Source organism: Adiantum capillus-veneris, chromosome 3 (genome assembly GCF_014529385.1).
Source record: "Adiantum capillus-veneris isolate H3 chromosome 3, ASM1452938v2, whole genome shotgun sequence".
In the NCBI taxonomy this organism is placed as follows: Eukaryota; Viridiplantae; Streptophyta; class Polypodiopsida; order Polypodiales; family Pteridaceae; genus Adiantum; species Adiantum capillus-veneris.
The window spans coordinates 33,010,607-33,031,540 of NC_140933.1; the positions used below are offsets into that span (position 1 = coordinate 33,010,607).

The following is a 20,934-nucleotide window of genomic DNA, read 5'->3' on the forward strand; positions in this document are numbered from 1 at the left end:
GAAATCAAGAACAAATCAGTATCATATTGAGGAATTCCATTTCATAAAGTCATACAGCAGAATACTGTCAGCTTTCAGTATCCCTAAAGCTCAAAGAGACATCAATGACTCTAGTATCAAAATCAAGGCATCTGTTGACAAAGGAGCGGAGTAACTCCCCTCTTGTGCATCCCACTGCACCAGATCTCCGGCCAAGCTGAATTCTGGGTTCCATTAAGAGTAGACTATGCTAAACCAAAAGCCTCGAGGTAAAGTTTCACAATCTGAGGAGTATCTGCTAGGTCCTCCTTTTCCATCCACTTCGCATCCAATGCAGGATAGTTCTTGAACTTAACCAAGAACCGCCTTCGGACTTTACCTTTATTCTTCGTATCCTTATGTGCCAAAATCTATTCATAACAAGGATCTCCTCGTTTTCTTCCACTTCGGGTTGCTCATCAGGCTTCCCATCATCAGGCACATCACCTTTGAAAGGTTTTAAGAGACTCACATGAAATGCATTGTGAATCCTCCAAGTATCATGCAGTTTCAGTCGGAAGGAGACATCATTTATCTTTTCAGAGAACTGGAAAGGTCCGTAGTATCACATACTAAGCTTTGGAAAAAGGCTCTCCTTTCCCTTTTTCTTTCTCAGGCGTGCCTTCTCAAAACATAAGAGCACCCAATCATCCTCCTTCAATTTCAAGTAACAACGATGGCGATCCGCTCCCTTTTTCTGTCGTTCTTGAGATTTTTGCAAAGCCTCGCGAACCTTGGCAAAAGCCGTATCTAAGTCTCGCGTATATTCATCCGCTTCAAAAATCTTATCTTTCGTGCTTACGAAGGGTGGAACCTTCGCAGCACCTTCAACAATCTCAAATGGTGCCTTCCCCGTTGAAGAGTGTATCGTGTTTTTGTAGGCAAATTCCACCAAAGGTAGGTACTTTTCCCGTGGAGTCTTTTGATCCGAGATATAAGACTTCAATAAATCTAAACCACTGAATTGGCAATCTCAGATTGCCCGTCAGCAATCTGCGGGTGAAACGATGACGAGAACTGCAACCGCGTGCCAATGTTCTCCCAAATTGCCTTCCAAAACAAACTCGTAAATCTAGGGTCCCTGTCGGAGACAATCGTCTCAGGCATGCCATGTAATCTGAAAATTTGGGCCACACACAGTCTCGTTAAGTGATCCGGCTTGACTATTTTCTTCACTGGAATGAAATGAGCCTGTTTGCTAAATCTGTCAATAGCAGTCCAGATACCATTTTTACCGTGAGTTACTATCGGCTGAGCCTCAGTCAGAGCGGCAGGATGCATGCAGGGAGCAGGTTTGGGCACAGATGCCATGTCTTGTGACAGAGGAGATGCGCCAGAGGCTAGAGATGCCACTTCAGCTTGAGGAGCTGCACACAGCTCTGAGGGCCCTCCCTCGTGGTAGCTGTTCAGGAGAGGATGGGTTGACTCCTAGTTTCTTCTTGGAGTATTGGGACCTGCTTGGCCCAGATCTTTGTAGTGCTTTTCAGTACATTTTGCACACAGGAGTGATGCCTGACAGCATGAGTGAGGGCCTGATCTACCTCATTCCCAAGGAGGGTGGCTCCTTGGATGAGATTCGACAGTGGCGCCCCATCACCATCCTCAACTCAGCCTACAAAATTCTTGCCAAGGCTCTGAGTTTGAGGATTCAGCCACTTTTAGAGAGCCTTATACATGGGACTTGGACAGGTTTTGTCAAGGAACGCAGTATCCTTGACAACATCTTTACTTTTTGGGAGGCTTCTGCCCTGGCACGGCTCCGTGGTGAGGACCTTGTGATTCTTCTTCTCGATTTTGAGAAGGCCTACGACCGAGTTGACTGGGACTTTCTAGAGGGCACTCTTCGCAAATTCTTTTGTTTTCTTGCTTTTATCTTCGAGGAAATCGTATCGGTTGGCTCTGTAAAACTACTTCTTCTTCGCATAAAACATGTGATCGTCGGAGTCCGAACTGTCATAGGATGACTGCTCCGTAGAGCTATCAGAAACTGGTCAAAATCTAAGTTTCTTTGCCTTTTTCTTGTTCTTTCCAAAGCTTTGCTTTTTGCTTCGCTTCTTGCCCTTTCTGCCCTCCTCACTCTAGTCGGAAGAGCTAGAAGAATTGTCAGAAGAAGAGGAAGAAGAACTGGGTGGTCCTTCAAAACGCACACGCTTCTTCTCCTTTCTGGCAAGTGCAAAAGAAGATTGACGGCCCAGGTAACTAGGGTAGCCAGTCCCCTTCTTGCGCTTCTTCAATTACTTTTTCAATTGATTATTTGTATCCAAAAGCTGAGTGATCTGGGTCTGAACCACCTCTTGAAGTTCTTGTTCTGTAAACATCCTCGGAGTAGGAGGTTTCTTGATTGCCGGTTTAATTGGTGGTTCAGTGGCTTTTTGCCACTGAGTATGCACTTCAGCCATGGACTATTGAGTCAAAAAATTTGCAAACTAAGGATTTTTAGCAAACTGAAGCATCTGCTTTGTGCACTCGTCGACCTGTTGTCGACATTGCATCTCTTGGAGTTCATACTGTGTAGGTCAAAGTGGCCTGTACTCGTCTTTTGTCAAATCGTTTGAATTTTCTGTGTTCTCTCCTCCCGCCTCAGCGGTTGCAGAGGAGGTTGATTGGTTCTTTTCGGAATCCATGAGTGTCGCGAGAAAAGGGATTGGATTTCCCGGTAGAAGAGAAATAGGTTGTGCTTCGATACCACTGTAACAAACTAGGACACCCCAAGTCTAGATTTTGTCGCGACACGAGAGAAAATCCTTTCAAACGCTTCAAAACTTTAAATCACAGTTCAATTCGAGACGACACGGCCCGGCGTAGTTCCGTGCCAAGAGAGATTGACCCCAAAGACTGGCGCCCCTTTCAGTATTCTTTTATATTAATCTGAGCAAAGTACAACAGCCCACAGGTGCTCGCTCTCAGACTCTACGTCCAGATGCTCTACAGAGTGAGCCCCCTTGGGTTCAATTTTAAGGTTACAAGGGTTGCTAAAAGCAGAGCCCCAAAAGCATTAAACTTCAAAAGTAATGACTCACAAAAGTTAGTGCTGCCAAAAGCAGCCAGCGGAAATCGCGGAATTCAGTACAGTTTTTCCACGTCAGCAGTCAGTGCGTTTTACGGCAGTCCGTACAACCAGCGCTTTTTTCGGGCGTCCGTACAGTTGCCACGTCAGCCAGTCATCGTAAATTGCAGAGATCCGTATTGTCAGCCACGACGTTCGTATGTGTGTCTGGGCACTGCCACGTCATCAATTTGTGACATTGTTGATGGACACCAAGGGGAAGATATTGGGCCAATTTGCGAGAGGAAACAAGGGTTGAAATCTGGCTGCAAAAACGCAGATCTGGCTATAAAACGCAGGCAATCCGTCATGTAAAGCAGGACTGAAAACACAGATCTTGATGATGCCAATGATGGGCAACAATGCGAGCACTCGATGCAACGAGGGAATGGCTGGGAAGAGGCTCAATGAGCTGCCGAAGTACCAGTCTGCAATGGAGAAGCTAGCAGTGACAGATTCGGGCCGGTTCTAGCGAGGGAAAGGGCTAAAATCTGAAAACGCTGGCTGATCTCTTGCCAAGGGATGCACTGAGGTGGATCTGCTGCTGCGATGCAAAAACGCTAGGACTGATCTACAAGACAACGCTAGGGCTGAATTATGGCACTTCCATGAGTGATCCGAAATGCTAGCTAATGTGCTCCTTATATACCGACTTTTGAGGTGCCAGATCGAAAAAGTGTGCAAATGTGCGCACATGTGAGTTCCCGACGATAACTCACTGTTCTGTGACCCATGTGACAAACAAACTGGACCGAAACGTTCCTCTAACCTAGACCTACATGCTCACCATGCCAAATGCCCACCGAAGTGTAATAACATCTTGCAAAACGCTTGTACAATCCATTTATGCAAGAGGGCTCCAAAAACTAGAAAACCTAATCTATTGGACTCGTTCGAACATGCAAGTCTTGCCAACCGGCTCACAAAATTGCGAGTACTAATCCTCCTAGTTTTCTAGACACTCCTATCTAGGGGTAGGTGGAAAATTGGCTCTGGAAGCTGTTGGAATTAGGGTTGCAGAGAGACACACACAGCCTGGAGAAGACGAAGGAAGCTCAAGGTACGATAGAGAGTGTATTACTTAGTGTGCAATGGAAAGATAGATAGCCCTAGAGTGATGGGCGTATATACAATGCTCGGGGGAAAAAACCTCCTAAAGAGGGAAAAAATGCCCCGGCGGTCCTAGTGTGTTCACACACATCACTACCACATGTATATGGTAACAAATCCCCCCTGGAGTGATGCGGTGAACGAGAGCTGGCACATGAGTAAAGGGAAGTATCATGCCCTGAGGACATGATCAGTCCACAAAGGGGAGTAAGCCCAAAGCATTGCGGAAAGCTTCAAGCTTCTCACGAGACAATGCCTTTGTGAAAAGATCTGCAAGGTTGTCCTGTGTTGGCACATAAGCCAAGCTGATCTCTCCTGCTGAGAGCCTCTCCCTGACATAGTGGTAATGCACCTCAATGTGCTTTGTGCGAGCATGAAAAACTGGGTTCCTTGCAACTGCCAATGAGCTCTGACTGTCAGTGTAGATAGTGTTGGCAGTGTCCTGTCCAACACCCAAATCAGCCATAAGGCGTCTGAGCCATACACACTCAACCGTAGCTGTGAAGACTGCCCTGTACTCAGCCTCGCAACTCGAAGTGGCCACAGTAGGTTGCTTCTTGCTCAACCATGATATACATGAACTGCCAAGCATGAAACAAAAACCACTTGTGGACACTCGCGTGTCAAAACAACCAGCCCAATCTGAGTCCGAAAAAGCATGTAAGTCTGGCGGCAATGATCCCCCCTTGGGATAAAACAAGCCAAGATATAAGGTGCCACTAAGGTAGCGGAAAATCCTCTTGACAGCCTGCCAATGCTTAGACCCTGGGCTATGCATAAATCTGTTGACCTGTGAGACTGCAAACTGAATATCCCGCCTCGTGTTGCATACATAAATGAGGCAGCCAACAGCAGTTTGGTAAAGAGTGACATCAGCAGGATCGCCAGCATCATGTAGACTCAACTTCAAACCTGTTTCCATGGGAGTGGCAATAGGTTTGCAATCCTCAAGTCCAAACTTACATAGCAATGTCTCTATGTAACTTTTTTGACACAAGGCAATACCACCATCATACTGCTTAAACTGTATACCCAAGTAATGATGCAACAGCCCCAAATCTTTCATCTTGAAAGTAGCATTCCAATCAGCCTTAAATTCAGCAGTATGTCTCTCATTTGGTCCAATGATCAGCAAATCATTGACATAAATAACCACAATGAGAAGTACATCACCCTCACGCTTTACATACAATGTGCTTTCTGTTGGACTGTTACGAAAGCCTCGTTTAACCAAATGAGTGTCAGCTTTCTCATACCAAGCACGAGGAGATTGCTTCAACCCATACAAAGCCTTCTTACATCTGCACACTTTGTTTTCTTGTACTTTTATGACAAAACCGCGAGGCTGCGTTACATAAACTTCCTAAAAAATGTCACCATTCAAGACAGCAATAACAATGTCTGATTGATGTACATCCCAACCAAAATGAGCTGACAATGCACATAGAAAACGCGCAGTAGTCATACGACAAGTGGGAGCAAAAGTCTCTCTTCATAATCAATGCCTTTTTGCTGTGCATATCCCTTTGCAACAAGTCGAGCCTTATGGCGATCGATCTCACCATCCGGCTTGCGTTTCAACTTGTAAACCCACTTTGTACCAATGGCCTTTTTGTTAGGAGGCAAATCACATAAAGTCCATGTGTCATTTTCTATAAGTGCATCATATTCTGATTGCATGATGGCAGCCATCCAATTTTCTGAATTCTGTGCTTCATCAAAAGACAGAGGCTCCTCAACATCATGTAAGCTAGACACAACCAAAGCATAACAATCTGATGCAAAAGATGCATGGCGAGAGCCTGAACGAGTACGGCTAGACAAAGGTGCATCCAATTTACTGTCACGCAAAGTGTGCACCAGCCATTTTGGCATACCTCTAGCCTGCTCATTTTCAGCCCTTTCCTCATCAAGTACATCATGTACATCTGCATCAGCAATAGGTTGATCTACAACATTTTCAGAAACCCCCATAGGCTATACATTTGCCTCGATGGAACTTACATTCGTATTTCCACCACCAAAAAGAGGCAAAAAAGTGTCATAAATGTCCTGTGAGCTTACATTATTGTCTCTAGTACATGACAGCAAGGACTGAACAGAATCTTCCACAAACACTACATCCCGTGAAACCAGAATACGTTTTGATTGCGGATGATACAACCTGTAACCTTTGCTTTCAACACTATAACCAGCAAAAATACATTTGACAGTCTTATCTTCCAATTTTCTGCGTTGTGTTTGTGGCACTAAAGCATATGCCAAACAGCCAAAAACACGCATGTGCTCAATAGAAGGCTTTCTATCATGCCATGCTTCATATGGAGTAATAGACTGCAAAGCTTTCGTAGGACACCTGTTAAGTACATAAGTGGCACACATGATGGCCTCAAGCCAAAAAGAATGCGGCAAAGCTTGACTTTTGACCATACATCGTGCCATTTCCGTTAGTGACCTGTTTTTCCTCTCAGCAACACCATTTTGTTGAGGTGTATAAAGCACTGCACATTGGTGTTTTATCCCACGACTAGCCAGAAATGCATTAAATTCATGAAACATATACTCCCCCCCTCGATCGGAACGGAGGGTGCCCATAGTACATTTCGAGACATTTTCAGCCATAGCCAAAAATTGTTTGAAGCACATAAAAACTTCGGACTTCGCCTTAAGCGAAAATACCCATGCATGCCTGGAGTAATCATCAATGAAAGTCACGAAGTACAGGTAATTGCCCAAGGACGGAGTTTGCATGGGCCCACAAACATCACTATGCACAAGCTGCAACCTGCATGTGGCCCGAACTAAACCATCCTTTGGAAACTTAGAACGCTGCATCTTACCCAAAATACAGCCTTCACAAACATGTTTGACAAGTGCTTCAAGAGGCAGCAAAGAAGCAACCATATCAGATTCCTACAAACGCAGCACACTGGCAAAATTCAGATGACCAAAACGTGCATGCCAAAGTTTTGCATCTGAAATAGCCTTGAATCTGCAACAACATTTGCAAAATTTTGTCCACACTTGTCATACAAAGTGAGCTTATACAGCCCACGTCACAAAAGGCCAGATGCAACAATTTCATCACCAAAACTGAGATCATGAACTGTACATCTATCATCCACAAATTTGACTACAAGTCCAAGTCTAGCAAGTGCGGATACAGACAAGAGATTCTTCTTGATCCCAGGTACATAAAGTGCATCAACAAGTGTGAAGAAAGTGCCATTTGCAGCAGTACGCACAATCTTTCCAACTCCCTGAACCGGATAAGAGGCATTGTTGGCACAAGTGACTGAATTCTCATGAGGGACAGACTCGAGAGAGGTAAACAATTCACGATGTGAGGTAATGTGCTTTGTAGTACCACAGTCGAAATACCACACATGTGAATCTGCAGCAACTGACAAGCATGCATCATACAGCAGGATTATAAGTGCATTCTGCGCTAAAAGCCCATTCTGCATCAACATCAGCATCGCGGTCTCCTTTCACAAAAGACTCACCAATGGCTGCATTTGTAGTGGAACCAGCATTTACAGTGGAACCACCCTCTTTCTTCTTAGCCTCTTTGGCCTTCAACTTAGGACACGACTTGATCAAGTGATCATTAGCTTTACAATAATGGCAACGCATCTTCTTTTTGCCCTTATCACCAGAATTGCCAGACAAAGTACTGCCAGTAGAAGCATTAGGAACAGAATTTTTGCACTCGCAGCAGAACCATAAGAAGTGGCTGCATTGCTGTTACCACCCTTTCTTTGAGAAGCAATAAAAGCCTGTTCAACTACACGCTGCCTAGTCCTGTTTTTTCTGAAAAGTGACTCTTGCAACAGCAATGTGCATAATGCATCAAACTTGACAACTTCAAGATTTCCTTGGGTCATAAGTCTCCAAGTACTAGCAAAAGTCTGGTAAGAATCTGGTAAGGTATCAAGAACAGTCTGCACTAGGGAACTGTCTGAAATGACTTCACCTGCAGAAATGAGTTGCTCATTGATATCCTTGACACTAGCAAGGAAAGTGTCCATATCATCTTCCTCATGCATAATCTTCGACTCTAACTCTTTATGCAGCAAAGCAATTTTAGCCTCATTGCGACTTGCATAAAGACCAGCCAAAATATCCCAAGCCTGTTTTGCAGATTTTGCTAAACGGATGTGAGGAACAATGGTGCGCTTCACAGACAACGCAATCAATGCATGAGCCTGCACATCCTTAACATCCCAACGAGCTTGTTCTGCCGTAGGCAAAACAACTCTAACAGCGGCAATCCTTGCAGCAAGACCTCCAACATCCTCAACATCGCCTACATCCTCAGAACCAAGACGTACATCAATGCCCTGCACAATATTCCAGACGCCTTTTGACACAAGAACGTGTTGCATCATATAAGCCCACATAGGGTAATTGTCCCCATCCAACCTGTCCTCAGCAACAAACATCTTAAACACATATGTGTTGTTGTTGTCAGCCATGGTAAATGCTGCACCTGATGTGAAAACTGCCCGAAAATAGGAGAAACGGAGCGAGAACAACACGTGCTATATAGCACAAACCGTAGAAGACTATGAGACACCTGTTATGCAAAAAACGGCACTGACATAAATTCTGCACAAAATGACGAAATAGCCTGTGCAGCACTGCCTGTAGTGGAAACGGAGGCCGAAATGAGCCCGAATCAAAAATCTGAGCAGATTGAGCTCTACGAGCAATCCCGAAATATTTGTCAACCTGCGAACGCTCGCCAAACCTCACTGTAATCAGAGAAAGTGAGCAGGCGAGTGCTGGAGCAGCTCGCGACTAAGCCCGGGAGGATGCAACCTGCTCTGATACCAATTGTTGGAATTAGGGTTGCAGAGAGACACACACAGCTTGGAGAAGGCGAAGGAAGCTCAAGGCACGATAGAGAGTGTATTACTTAGTGTGCAATGGAAAGATAGATAGCCCTAGAGTGATGGGCGTATATACAATGCTCGGGGGAAAAAAACCTCCTAAAGAGGGAAAAAATGCCCCGACGGTCCTAGTGTGTTCACACACATCACTACCACATGTATATGGTAACAGAAGCATGTCTAGGTGGCAAACAGAGCCATGTGAGTGACAAGCTATCATGTGCAAAAGGGGAAGTAATACTTGCTTTTTGCTAGAAACATGGTAATATGACATTCTAAAACTAGATCTAAGATTTTCTATCCAACCTTAAATAGTTTGTCATCTTGTTTCGTGTTTGTTTAGAAACTTTTCAAGTGTTTCGAGTTTCACTTTGTTTCAAGGGAACGATGTTACTATGGGCTAGCAAACCCATGCCTCTGATCTGTAGCAACAACACCAAGTTGGTCTTTCCTTGCTAAAATCACAATCCGAAGGTGCTTCTTCCATGCTAAAATGCGGTTTCTCTCAAACACTTGGTGGTTGAATATCCTCAACAACCAACTTCGCCATTCTCTTGTAATGTGCAGCGTAAGCGATTGATGGTGAATGCTCAGAATGAGAGCTCACTGCGTACTAAGGTTCCTTTTACTTATGAGAGAGATGTGCAATAGACTAGAGAGAGAAAAGGGAATAAAGCTGAGTGAAGATTCTATGAGTGAAGAGAGAGCAAGAAGACTTAACACCAGATGGGGTCCCTAACCCCTGACCTATCACAAGACGGGCACCACGTGCCAATAGAAAAGAATAGATTGAACAGACTTTTAGCACTTCATTAGCAACTGAACTGAACGAGAGAGAAAGACGACACTCGACACGGAGTGGCGGAATTCCACCCCAGAGAGTATTGGCCCCAAACCTTGGCGCCCCTTTCAATATTTCTTTATATTGCATCAACACAGTACAAGCCGGTACTCCAAACTCTGCACCTTCTCCAGGAAGCATGCCAGAGAATGAGCCCTAGCCTCATATTTAAAGGCCCTTGGCCTGAAAAGCAGTTACAGTAAAAAGCCTTTAAAACTCAAAAGCTTCTGGTCCAAAAGCAAAGCCAAAAACTGTTAGCGTAAATCACGAAAATCCATACAACCTACCACATCATCACCCAACGCAAAAAGCGAAAATCTGCCCTTAGGGTTATGGTTAGGGTTTCTGCAATTTTAGGGTTTCTAGCAACAAAATTAGGGTTTGCAAGTTTTAGGGTTAGGGTTTCCAAAATTAGGGTTTGCAAGTTTTAGGGTTAGGGATTCCAAAATTAGGGTTTCAACAGTTAGGGTTTTTGGCAGAAATTAGGGTTAGGGTTTTTGCTCTCGGGCAACCACGTCATCACTTTGTGACACTTCTTCCATTACTTGTTCTTCTTAGGGTTTAGGCCCCTCGGCCGGCATCTGTAAGTTGGCTCCATTCTTTAGGCTTTGACACGTCAACAGTTTGTTACATCTCCCCTTCTTGAAAGAGAGTAATCGTCCGCGATTACAGCATATCTCCAAAACAACTCAAGTTAGCTCAAAAAATTTCCGAGGGTCATTCCGAGAGACATTCCGAGGGACAATCAATTTGCTCCTTTTATGAAGGAGTTAGCTTCTCCTTTCTGCTCTTTTGATCAAGGAGTTAGCTTCTCCTTTCGGCTATTTTGATCAAGGAGTTAGCTTCTCCTCTCGTCCATATCGGAACTCTTGATATTCCGGCGTAGTAAAATTAGCCATCACACCTAGACCGTACTGATCTTCCATGGGTGTCTTGATGCACTAAAATTACATACCCAAGCAATCTCATCCAATTAGAAATATTCAGTAGTTGGCACATCACAATGCAACACAAATGCTCACATATGCATGTTACAAGCTTGGCATAGAAACATAAAGTCGTCAATGAACACTCCCCCCGCAAATAACCATCCAGGTCCGGGCCATGAGCTGTTCAACGACTCCCTCATCACTCCTCCGGCAAATAACCTAAAAGGGTCCGGGCCATGAGTATAGAGGCCTTTTACAACCAAACGCCCCCCAGACCGCAGCCTGTGTCGTTTGGAGGTGCTGAGAGCAACCACTGCTCAGACTTCTTAATACTCCTCCTGCATAACCATCCAGGTCCGGGCCATGAGTAACAACAACAATACTCCCCTCGCAAATAACAAGGGTCCGGGCCATGAGTAAAAACAGCACTTTTCAATCATTCAATACTCCCCCTGCAAATAACCACAAGAGTCCGGGCCACGAGTATGAACAAGCATTCTCAAACATCATTTCTCACTCCTCCACTCGGGAGTAAAATCACCAATCATTGAAACCAGTATCAAACCAGAGTCAAACAATTCAAATCGGCACCAAAACAAGTTCAAAACAAATATCATCCATCTCAAACAAATTCCAAACAGGATCACCAAACAAAATCAAACAGAACTCAAACTTAAAAAGCAATCTCGACATTAGTCGAGCTCGAAAAGTCGACTGACTTTCCATCTTGAAACCTGCACCAAAAATTAGGGTCAGGTTCCTTCCATGAGGTCGTAGCCGAGCACAGCACGGTTCATCAGCTCTTGGACAGACAGTGTTTCTTTGGCGGCGATGGTAGTCCCAAGAGATGGCAATCACACCGAACCTCCAAGGTCATCTGCTCGTGAAGAGACATCTACTGAGAGACGTCGAGAAATTTCAAGTTATAATCTGCTAGGGTTTCCATGGCAAGCAAAATTAGGGTTAGGGCTCTGATACCACTGTCACAAGACGGGCACCACGTGCCAATAGAAAAGATCACACTAAACAGGCTTTTAGCACTTCATTAGCAACTGAATTGAAAGAAAGAGAGAGAGAGAGAGAGAGAGAGAGAGAGAGAACACGCGACACGGAGTGGCGGAATTCCACCCCAGAGAGTATTGGCCCCAAACCTTGGCGCCCCTTTCGGTATTTCTTTATATTGCATCAACACAGTACAAGCCGGTACTCCAGACTCTGCACCTTCTCCAGGAAGCATGCCAAAGAATGAGCCCTAGCCTCATATTTAAAGACCCTTGGCCTGAAAAGCAGTTACAGTAAAAAGCCTTTAAAACCAAAAGCTTCTGGTCCAAAAGCAAAGCCAAAAACTGAAAGGGTAAATCACGAAAATCCGTACACCCTACCACGTCATCAACCAACGCAAAAAGCGGAAATCTGCCCTTAGGGTCAAGGTTAGGGTTTCTGTAGTTTTAGGGTTTTTGGTAGCGGAATTAGGGTTTGCAAGTTTTAGGGTTAGGGTTTTCAAAATTAGGGTTTGCAAGTTTTAGGGTTAGGAGTTCCAGAATTAGGGTTTCAAGAGTTAGGGTTTCTGGCAGAAATTAGGGTTAGGGTTTCTGCTCTCCAACAACCACGTCATCACTTTGTGACACTTCTTCCGTTACTTGTTCTTCTTAGGGTTTAGGCCCCTTGACCGACATCTGTAAGTTGGCTCCATTCTTTAGGCTTTGACACGTCAGCAGTTTGTTACACCCCCTCCAAGGGGCCCCCTCTCTATCGCTAGAGAGGTTATCACTAGAGAGGTATTTGCTTTAGATTGCACAAATGCTGATACAATGGTCCTAGATGTGTTGGCTAAATGTACTTATAAATAAGTTAATATGTCACAAGACAGGCACCACGTGCCAATAGAAAAGAACAGACTGAATAGACTTTTAGCACTTCAATAACAATTGAAATGAAAAAGAGAGACGACATACGACACGAAGTGGCGAAATTCCACCCCAGAGAGTATTGGCCCCAAACCTTGGCGCCCCTTTCGGTATTTCTTTATATTGCATCAACACAGTACAAGCCGGTACTCCAAACTCTGCACCTTCTCCAAGAAGCATGCTAGAGAATGAGTCCTAACCTCATATTTAAAGACCCTTGGCCAGAAAAGCAGTTACAATGAAAAACCTTCAAAACTCCAAAGCTTCTAGTCCCAAAAGCAATGCCAAAAGCTACTAGCGTAATTTACGAAAATCTGTACAACCTGCCACGTCATCAGTCAGCGCAAAACACGGAAATCCGTACAACATGCCACGTCATCAGCCAACGTGAATTTCGAAAATCTGCCACGTCATCAGCCTACTTCGCAAGTTCTTGTGTGTGTGTGTGAGCCCTGCTTTATTTCCTTTATGTCACTTGGGGCCCCATCGGACGGGGTCCCCATAAGTTGGTAGGACTTCTTCTTCTGTTACTTGTTCTTCTTAGGGTTTAGGCCCCTCGCCCAGCATCTGTAAGTTGGCTCCATTCTTCAGGGCTTTGACACGTCAGCACTTTGTTACATCTCCCCTTCTTGAAAGAGAGTAATCGTCCGCGATTACAGCATATCTGCAAAACAACTCAAGTTAGCTCAAAAATTTCCGAGGGTCATTCCGAGGGACAATCAGTTTGCTCTTTTTGTTAAGGAGTTAGCTTCTCCTTTCGGCTCTTTTGATCAAGGAGTTAGCTTCTCCTTTCGTCCAGATCGGAACTCTTGATATTCTGGCGTAGTAAAATTAGCCATCATACCCAGACGTACTGATCTTCCACGGGTGTCTTGATGCACTAAAATTACATACCCAGGCAATCTCATCCAATTAGGAATATTCAGTGGTTGGCACATCACAATGCAAAACAAATGCTCACATATGCATGTTACAAGACATAGAAACATAAAGTCGCCGATGAACACTCCTCCCGCATAACCGAACAAGGTCCGGGCTGGGAGATATTCAACGACTCCCTCATCACTCCTCCCGCATAACCTAAAAAGGTCCGGGACGGGAGATATAGAGGCTTTTTACAACCAAACGCCCCCCAGACCGCAGCCTACGTCGTTTGGAGGTGCTGAGAGTAACCACTGCTCAAACTTCTTAATACTCTTCCCGCATAACCATCCAGGTTCGGGCCGGGAGTCAAAAACACACTTTTCAATCATCATTTCTCACTACTCCACTCGGGAGTAAAATCACCAATCATTGAAACCAGTATTAAAACCAGAGTCAAACATCTCAAATTGGCACCAAAACAAGCTCAAAAGAGATACTTTCCATTTCAAACAAATTTTCAAACAATACTTTCTAGCTATAAAGAAAAACAAACAGAAAGTTTATTCGAGGTTTTGTTCGGACAACCGAACTTTGAGGACGACTGGCTTGTCCTGCATCACGGTGATGGTTCGGTTCCGAACTTGGAGAGTCGCATCATTCTTGTCATGCGAAGGCATGCCCAAGAGAAACGTCGCAATTGCCCAACTTCATGATGTGGAAATCAGCTTTTCCATGATAATCTTGAATAGTCAACGAAAGAGCACCAATGAGCGGTACTACTTTCTGAGTTTGCCCCGTGGCTAGCTCAGCTTCAATTTCTCCACCCTTTGCATCATAATCAAAGTGCATCTGCTTTAAAAATTCTGGATAAATGAAGTTCTCTGTAGCTTCGGGATCAAAGAGAATAAGGGCTTTGAAGCCATTGACTTTGCCATATGCTCGACACAATTCATTTACTCTCAAGGCGTATGCCATAAATATCAGGAACTAGTCCAATAGCGGGTCTAGCTCTCTTAGCACGAGGTGGCGCTAGGGTTCTCTCGACCGTTGGTGCAGGTGCCGCTCCTCTGGTTTATCAATGCGTTTGGGACAATTAGAATGATTATGCCTTGCTTGAAAGCATCCAACGCATCAGCCTTTTTGTAGTAAGGTGTCTCGTTGTTGAGGCGTCAAACGAGGCCTCTGCAGTTGATTTTCACGAGACTCTCGAGAATTTGTTCGTTGTTGCTGAGAGTTGTGGTTAGTGGCCGGAGATTCTTCTGTGGTAAGCTCTAGCTTTCCCTTCATCAATTTGTAGCCAACCGCGGCATGGTCCATAAGTTCTTGCATGGTAGAGACTTGCTTGGATAGACAATATTCCTGCAATGGTGATGGTAGTCCAATAGTGTATCGCTCGCATTGGGCCTCCAAGGGAACATATCTAAAGAAGGACACCGGAAGGTACACGTCAAGAAACCTTTGGTTATATTCGTCCATGGTTTTGGTGGCAAGCATTTTCAAGTTGCCCACTCTGCCAAAATCCGAACTTCAAACATAGAAGTCATGTAACTACGTGCAAAAGCTGTCTTGAAAGCTTGCCAAGTCCTTGAAGCATGCGGTTGTGTCGCGATTGAACTCCACCATTGCATAGCATTATCTTTAAGAAATCCCGTTGCTCGAGAAATCTTGGATTCTTCTGTGTAGTTCCCTAGGCATAGATGTCGAATTGCTGTAGGAACTGCAATGCTTTCTTGCGATCTTTCACCCCAGAAAAAGTAAAAAATTTGACTGTCGTGTCGCCATCTTTGAAATCTTTGGGTTGGTTAAGCGCATATCCCGGGTATGGATAACATGGGTATCCATATGGGCTCCAACCATTGTAGCCTGGTGGCAGCGGTGGTGGTGGAGGTGGGGCAATGGCGGTGGCAAAGGCGGTTGTACGGGATCAGGGTCAGATGGCTGCACCATATTCTTGAAAACTCCCTCGATCGGAACAGACGGCTGAGAAGGTTGCTAGTTGGAAGCTCTCGTCATTTCTGATGCCGGAGGAGGTACCACTTGGGGCATCAGAGGGGGTAACATGTAGTTCAAAAATTGTTGAAAACTTTGCAACATCGGAAGATTCTGCTGAGGATGCCACGAAAGAATGTCGTGGAGTTCGTTGAGCAGAAACTGCAAATATTCTACCGAATCCATGAATTCCAAGTCTTGGGTTCTTTATGGCTTATGCCCTGTAAGACACAACGATGAAGAGAGAGCGCGCCAATGCGCGATGAAGTAAGGGTGGAAGTGGCTAATAAGTCCGGGGTCGGAGGCCGAAGATACCTCCAATAAAATTCCAATAGCTCTGTCTGCACTTTTGTAGGACCGGTATGCTTTCAGAAAAGCACACGCCTGATGCTCTGACACCACGTGCCAATAGAAAAGAACAGACTTTTAGCACTTCAATGACAACTGAACTGAAAGAGAGACGACACGCGACACGGAGTGGGAAATTCCACCCCAGAGAGTATTGGCCCCAAACCTTGGCGCCCCTTTCGGTATTTCTTTATATTGCATCAACACAGTACAAGCCGGTACTCCAGACTCTGCACCTTCTCCAGGAAGCATGCCAGAGAATGAGTCCTAACCTCATATTTAAAGGCCCTTGGCCTGAAAAGCACTTACAGTGGAAAGCCTTCAAAACTCAAAAGCTTCTGGTCCCAAAAGCAATGCCAAAAGCTGCCAGCGTAATTTACGAAAATCCGTACAGCCTACCACGTCATCAACCCAACGCAAAACGCGGAAATCCGTACAGCATGCCATGTCCTCAGCCAGAGTGATTTTCAAAAATCTGCCATGTCATCAGCCTGCTTCGCAAGTTCTTGTGTGTGTGTGTGTGAGCCCTGCTTTATTTCCTTTATGTCACTTGGGGCCCCATCGGATGGGATCCCCATAAGTTGGTAGAACTTCTTCTTCTATTACTTGTTCTTCTTATGGTTTAGGCCCCACCGCCAGCATCTGTAAGTTGCACCATTCTTCAGGGCTTTGACATGTTAGCAGTGTGCTACATAATAACTCACTTATAAGAGATGCTTCACATGCAGGTAAATACCTAGGTTGGATATTGATGCTACTGTATGGGAACACTCCCCAATGCCTAGCCTAGCAAACACTGGTTATGCTCATGTGCAATCAAAGGGTATGCAACTACTCTAAAGTGTCTGGGCAGTGGGTATGCATGTCCTGCGTTCAGACTCACAAGAATCCCATAACACTTCCTAGGCTGTCCTAAACCGTAGGGATAGGAGTTAGCTTGTCCACATCCACATAAGGTTAGATGTGCACGTGACATCTCCGCATTTACATCCATCATCAGGCTAGCAACACTGAGATGTCTGAGCAAAGAAGTGAAGGCACCATATGCTTGCGTGAGTGCGCGCTCACACAGAGGGAGAGAAGGGCAGAGATACCCTCGGCAACTAGCTGCCTCTTTCTTTGTACAAAACTAGGGCTATAGGCCCTCTTATATAGCTCCTAGGTCGCTAAAAGTGGTACAGAAACATCCATTAGGAATTAAAGGTTCTTAAGAGAGGTGCTTCCATGTCACATACTTTCTAACACCATTTTCATCTCCTTGTATGTCAAGCTCAACATACAACTAACCCTACTATCAGTGTGCATAAGTCCTAAAAATGCAACCGTCATTAAAAGTAGCACTCTTCACTACTTGAAGATATGACCTTCCTAGTAAAAGGCATTTTTGGAAGCAAGTGGTTGAAACACAAGCTACTACATCCCCCTATTGTCCCACAAGTGCAAGCTGAAAAGTATTTGAAAGCTGTAATGCCTTTTTAAATTGCCAATTGCCATCAATTTTCATGGAGCAGCCCTCTCTTAATCAATATCATTCAAGAATATGTTTGAGTGGACACAATTTGATAAGTCCCATGCTGCATCAACAAGTTACATGCACATTGTGAAACTTCTATCCCTAAACTTTCACAGGCTATTTGTAGTGATTTCAACCTGAACCAAACCTAAGATGGTCTTGATTGCCTTTCCACTTGCTCCATGTCAATCCAATTACTTGTTTTACATTCCTCTCGGTGAATTATTGCTGCACATTACTGGGATCCTTCCACCAATGTTTTCCCAGACATGATCAATACACACAAAATGTTTCACTATTACCAAATAATCTCTACCATGGAAACCTCATCCTGTCTCTTTTTGTAAAAAACATTGTCTCTAATAACCAATAATGATAATCAGGCATAATCACCGTCAAACACTTTTGTATGGTATAAGTAGTACCTTGCCAATGCCTGGTAGCTGCATCAGTGCAGCATGGATCAGCAGCACCCCATCCCCAATGCTCTTGCATTTGATCCAAGCTGTAAAAGCAAAGCCAGCAATCTTCGACAGTAATCCTCTAATCTATCTCTGCAGTATAGAAAATCAGGGCTAAGGATTTCAGCTGCGGGAGGGATGCATGGCATATCCAAGCACATCAAAGTGCGGGCGACGAAACAACCACAAAAGAAAAATTGAGCGGCGAAGAAAAGCTTGTAGCACTACTTGCTGATCGGTGTATGCGAAAGGGATTTGTGGTGACAGTAACGCTCTCTATGGCTGATGCTCTCTCTGGGTATACACAGCTCTCCATGGCCCATGCTCTATGTCAGAGCTCCAAAGTGATGGCGGGAGTCACATGTCCGCTGCCAAGGCGGCGCCTTGCATTTTCATCGTTTCTTCTTACCACCAACAATAACGAAGTTTTTTGGGCCCTCTTAAGGATGCTCCATAGACCTCCTAAATTCTCCGCAAGAGAGGCCTTTTCAGCTTGTTTAGGAGGTAGAAAAACAATAGACGAGGCCTTCCATTTAAAAGTAGTATGTCTGGCCGATTTTTAAAAATAGTGGAAAGGCGGAATTCGGCGAGGATGCTAACAGTTTTGGTGAAGGAGAAGGAGAAGGAATAGAGGGGACGCGCTACAAGTGGCAAGGCTGGGTGGGGCCACCTTTGTGGGGTAGTCGAGGCCATATGGGGGCCATGCCTCTCCCCTAGTAACTGCCTTCCTGACTCTCTCGTCTCTCTCCCTCTCTCGCTCGCGCACACTGCATAGCAACAATGCACGCCGATGAGACGGGCGTGCTTCTCTCTCTCTCTCTCTCTCTCTCTCTCTCTCTCTCTCTCTCTCTCTCTCTCTCTCTCTCTCTCTCTTTGTGCTGCGCAGAGCGCTCTGTCTGACTCTCTTTCTCTTTGCTTGTGTCGTGGTGTGACTTGTTCTCAACATGTGTGACGAGCCCTGGAAAGGGGAAGAGGTCGACATAGAGGGGTGTGGGGCAGGCTGTATAGCTGTCTCTACAAGGTAACCAAGGGGAGTAAGACGAGGGAGCGGGAGAGGGGCATTCACGAGGGGAGGGTATGGGAGGAGGTAGCAGGGGTCGGAGGCGGTGCATGGCAATAGGGGGAGGGTTCGGGTGTTGAGGGGGGAGGGAAGGCGAGGGAATCTAGGGGGGTATCTGAGGGATTTAAGGGTTTACTTTTTAAAAGTCGTATGTCTTGTCAATGTCTGGAAACGGTGTTGGAAGTATCTCGTTGTCTCTCAAGCGACGAGACGGCACTACAACCGACTCAGAGGCGCTAACCTCTCTCTCTCTCTCTCTCTCTCTCTCTCTCTCTCTCTCTCTCTCTCTCCATTAGAGTCGTTTTTTGACCTAGTAGACAGCAGTTTACTCTTTTGATCGTAACTTCTTCATCCGAACTTCGATTTGGGTAATATATAGCCTTAATCAAAGAGCACGACGCCCTTTACGCATTGATGTAAAGACAAAAAAATTCAGAGTTATGAAAGGCATTTTTGTAACAGCATTCTGAAGTTAACAGGTTCAAGTAAGTTGACTCTCATCTTTTATTTTACATACAATGTCTTCCGGCACTCGCAAAGGTTCTTCTTCTTCAACAAGGTCCATAACCATTGTAGAAAATGATCCAAAATTCCCTAAGTATGGAGACAGCAACACAACCACTCAACCAACGACATCCAAAACCATGATCATGGCATACTTGATATCGTTGCAAGAGACCGTAAACAAACAAGGTGACGACTTATGAGCACTTGCAATGTTCTTGTGGTTAAGAATGAGAATCTGAAGAGAACACTTGAGATGCAAACAACACGTTTGATGCAACTTGAAGAGGAAATCAAGAAATGTAAACGTTGTCTTGTGGACTTGAATGCTTTGAAGGAGCGCATGAGCAAAGTAGAGCATGACCATGTATTGAAAGAGCAAAATTTTGACACCATGAGCCGGGATGTATGCGACATGAAAATTGTATACACAAACAAGTCTTGGGCTAATGTATATGGTAGCAATGTGGTTCCTAATTTCTCCCTTACGCAAGCTATGGCTCAAACAAAGAATGTTGAGGATGTGGACGTGGAGGAGTTGAAGGAACGGGAGCGACGTTCCAAAAACATTGTTATTTATGGAATTCTTGAAGAGAAGATAGAGACGCCTCCTTCTCTTGCCATTGTTATCGAATATCTCTCCAAAATCCACTTTGTCATGTCCGGAGTTATGGTCTATGGAGCACATAGAGTGGGTAAGCAAGGAGCTCCTCGCTCGGGAGAACGGGTAATTGTATGCACTATGTCAGATGAGACCAAACAAAAGATTATCCTTGATAATAGTTGGATTTATTTGAGGAATACAAAATGTTTTGTATGTAAAGATCGCATTATTAAGCAACAAAATATATATCGCAAGGCATATGAGAAACAGAATAAGAAAAACAAGGAGATCTCTCACGAAGAAAATGTGCTCAAGGAGGATGCAAGTCCCTCGAGCAAATAGCGATGCGCGACCTATGAGACCGAGTTACAATTGAAAATATGCTTTTGGAATTGCAATGGATACCCATGGAATGCGGGGGTTGGTGCATTGATGAACTAACAAGCAAAGCCGATGTTGTAATTCTTGTTAAAACTTGGGAGCATGATACACAAAGGATTAACGGCCTGGAGGATGTACATTCATTGATGTGGTCAAAGAATCTCAAGCAACGAAGAGGGCAAGGAGGGGTAGCATGCATAGTTAAGAAAGAATTGAAAGATTTTGTATCAATTGTGAAAGATGACAGGTACAAACGTTATGTATTGATGAAAATTATGACACCAAAAAGAGCACCCATTTTTGTAGTCGATTGTTACATTCCTTGTCATGATTCCCCCTTTTATGCTTGCATGGATAGAGATCATCCATTTTTTGATTTAGAAGAGGACATTGCATACTTCAAAGACGAAGGTGATGTTATTGTAATTGGGAATATGAATGCTCGCACAAAAACATTGCAACAT

General features: G+C 44.6%; 1 protein-coding gene across 2 annotated transcripts in view; it reads right to left on the minus strand.

Moving 5' to 3' along the window:
• LOC147460712 (uncharacterized) overlaps nt 1-18,353 on the minus strand; it is a 52,462-nt gene extending 34,109 nt beyond the window's left edge. Inside the window, exons 1-2 of one of the 2 annotated variants that reach the window (XM_086508431.1) lie at nt 18,150-18,353; nt 17,886-18,014 (exon numbers count right to left, since the gene is read on the minus strand). In XM_086508431.1, the coding sequence (XP_086364557.1) occupies nt 17,886-17,955 (70 nt within the window). In that variant the 5' untranslated portion in view covers nt 17,956-18,014; nt 18,150-18,353. Of the gene's footprint in view, nt 1-17,885 lie in introns of both variants that reach the window. The other variant, XM_086508430.1, reaches the window with a different exon arrangement.
• Between the last annotated feature and the right edge of the window lie 2,581 nt (nt 18,354-20,934).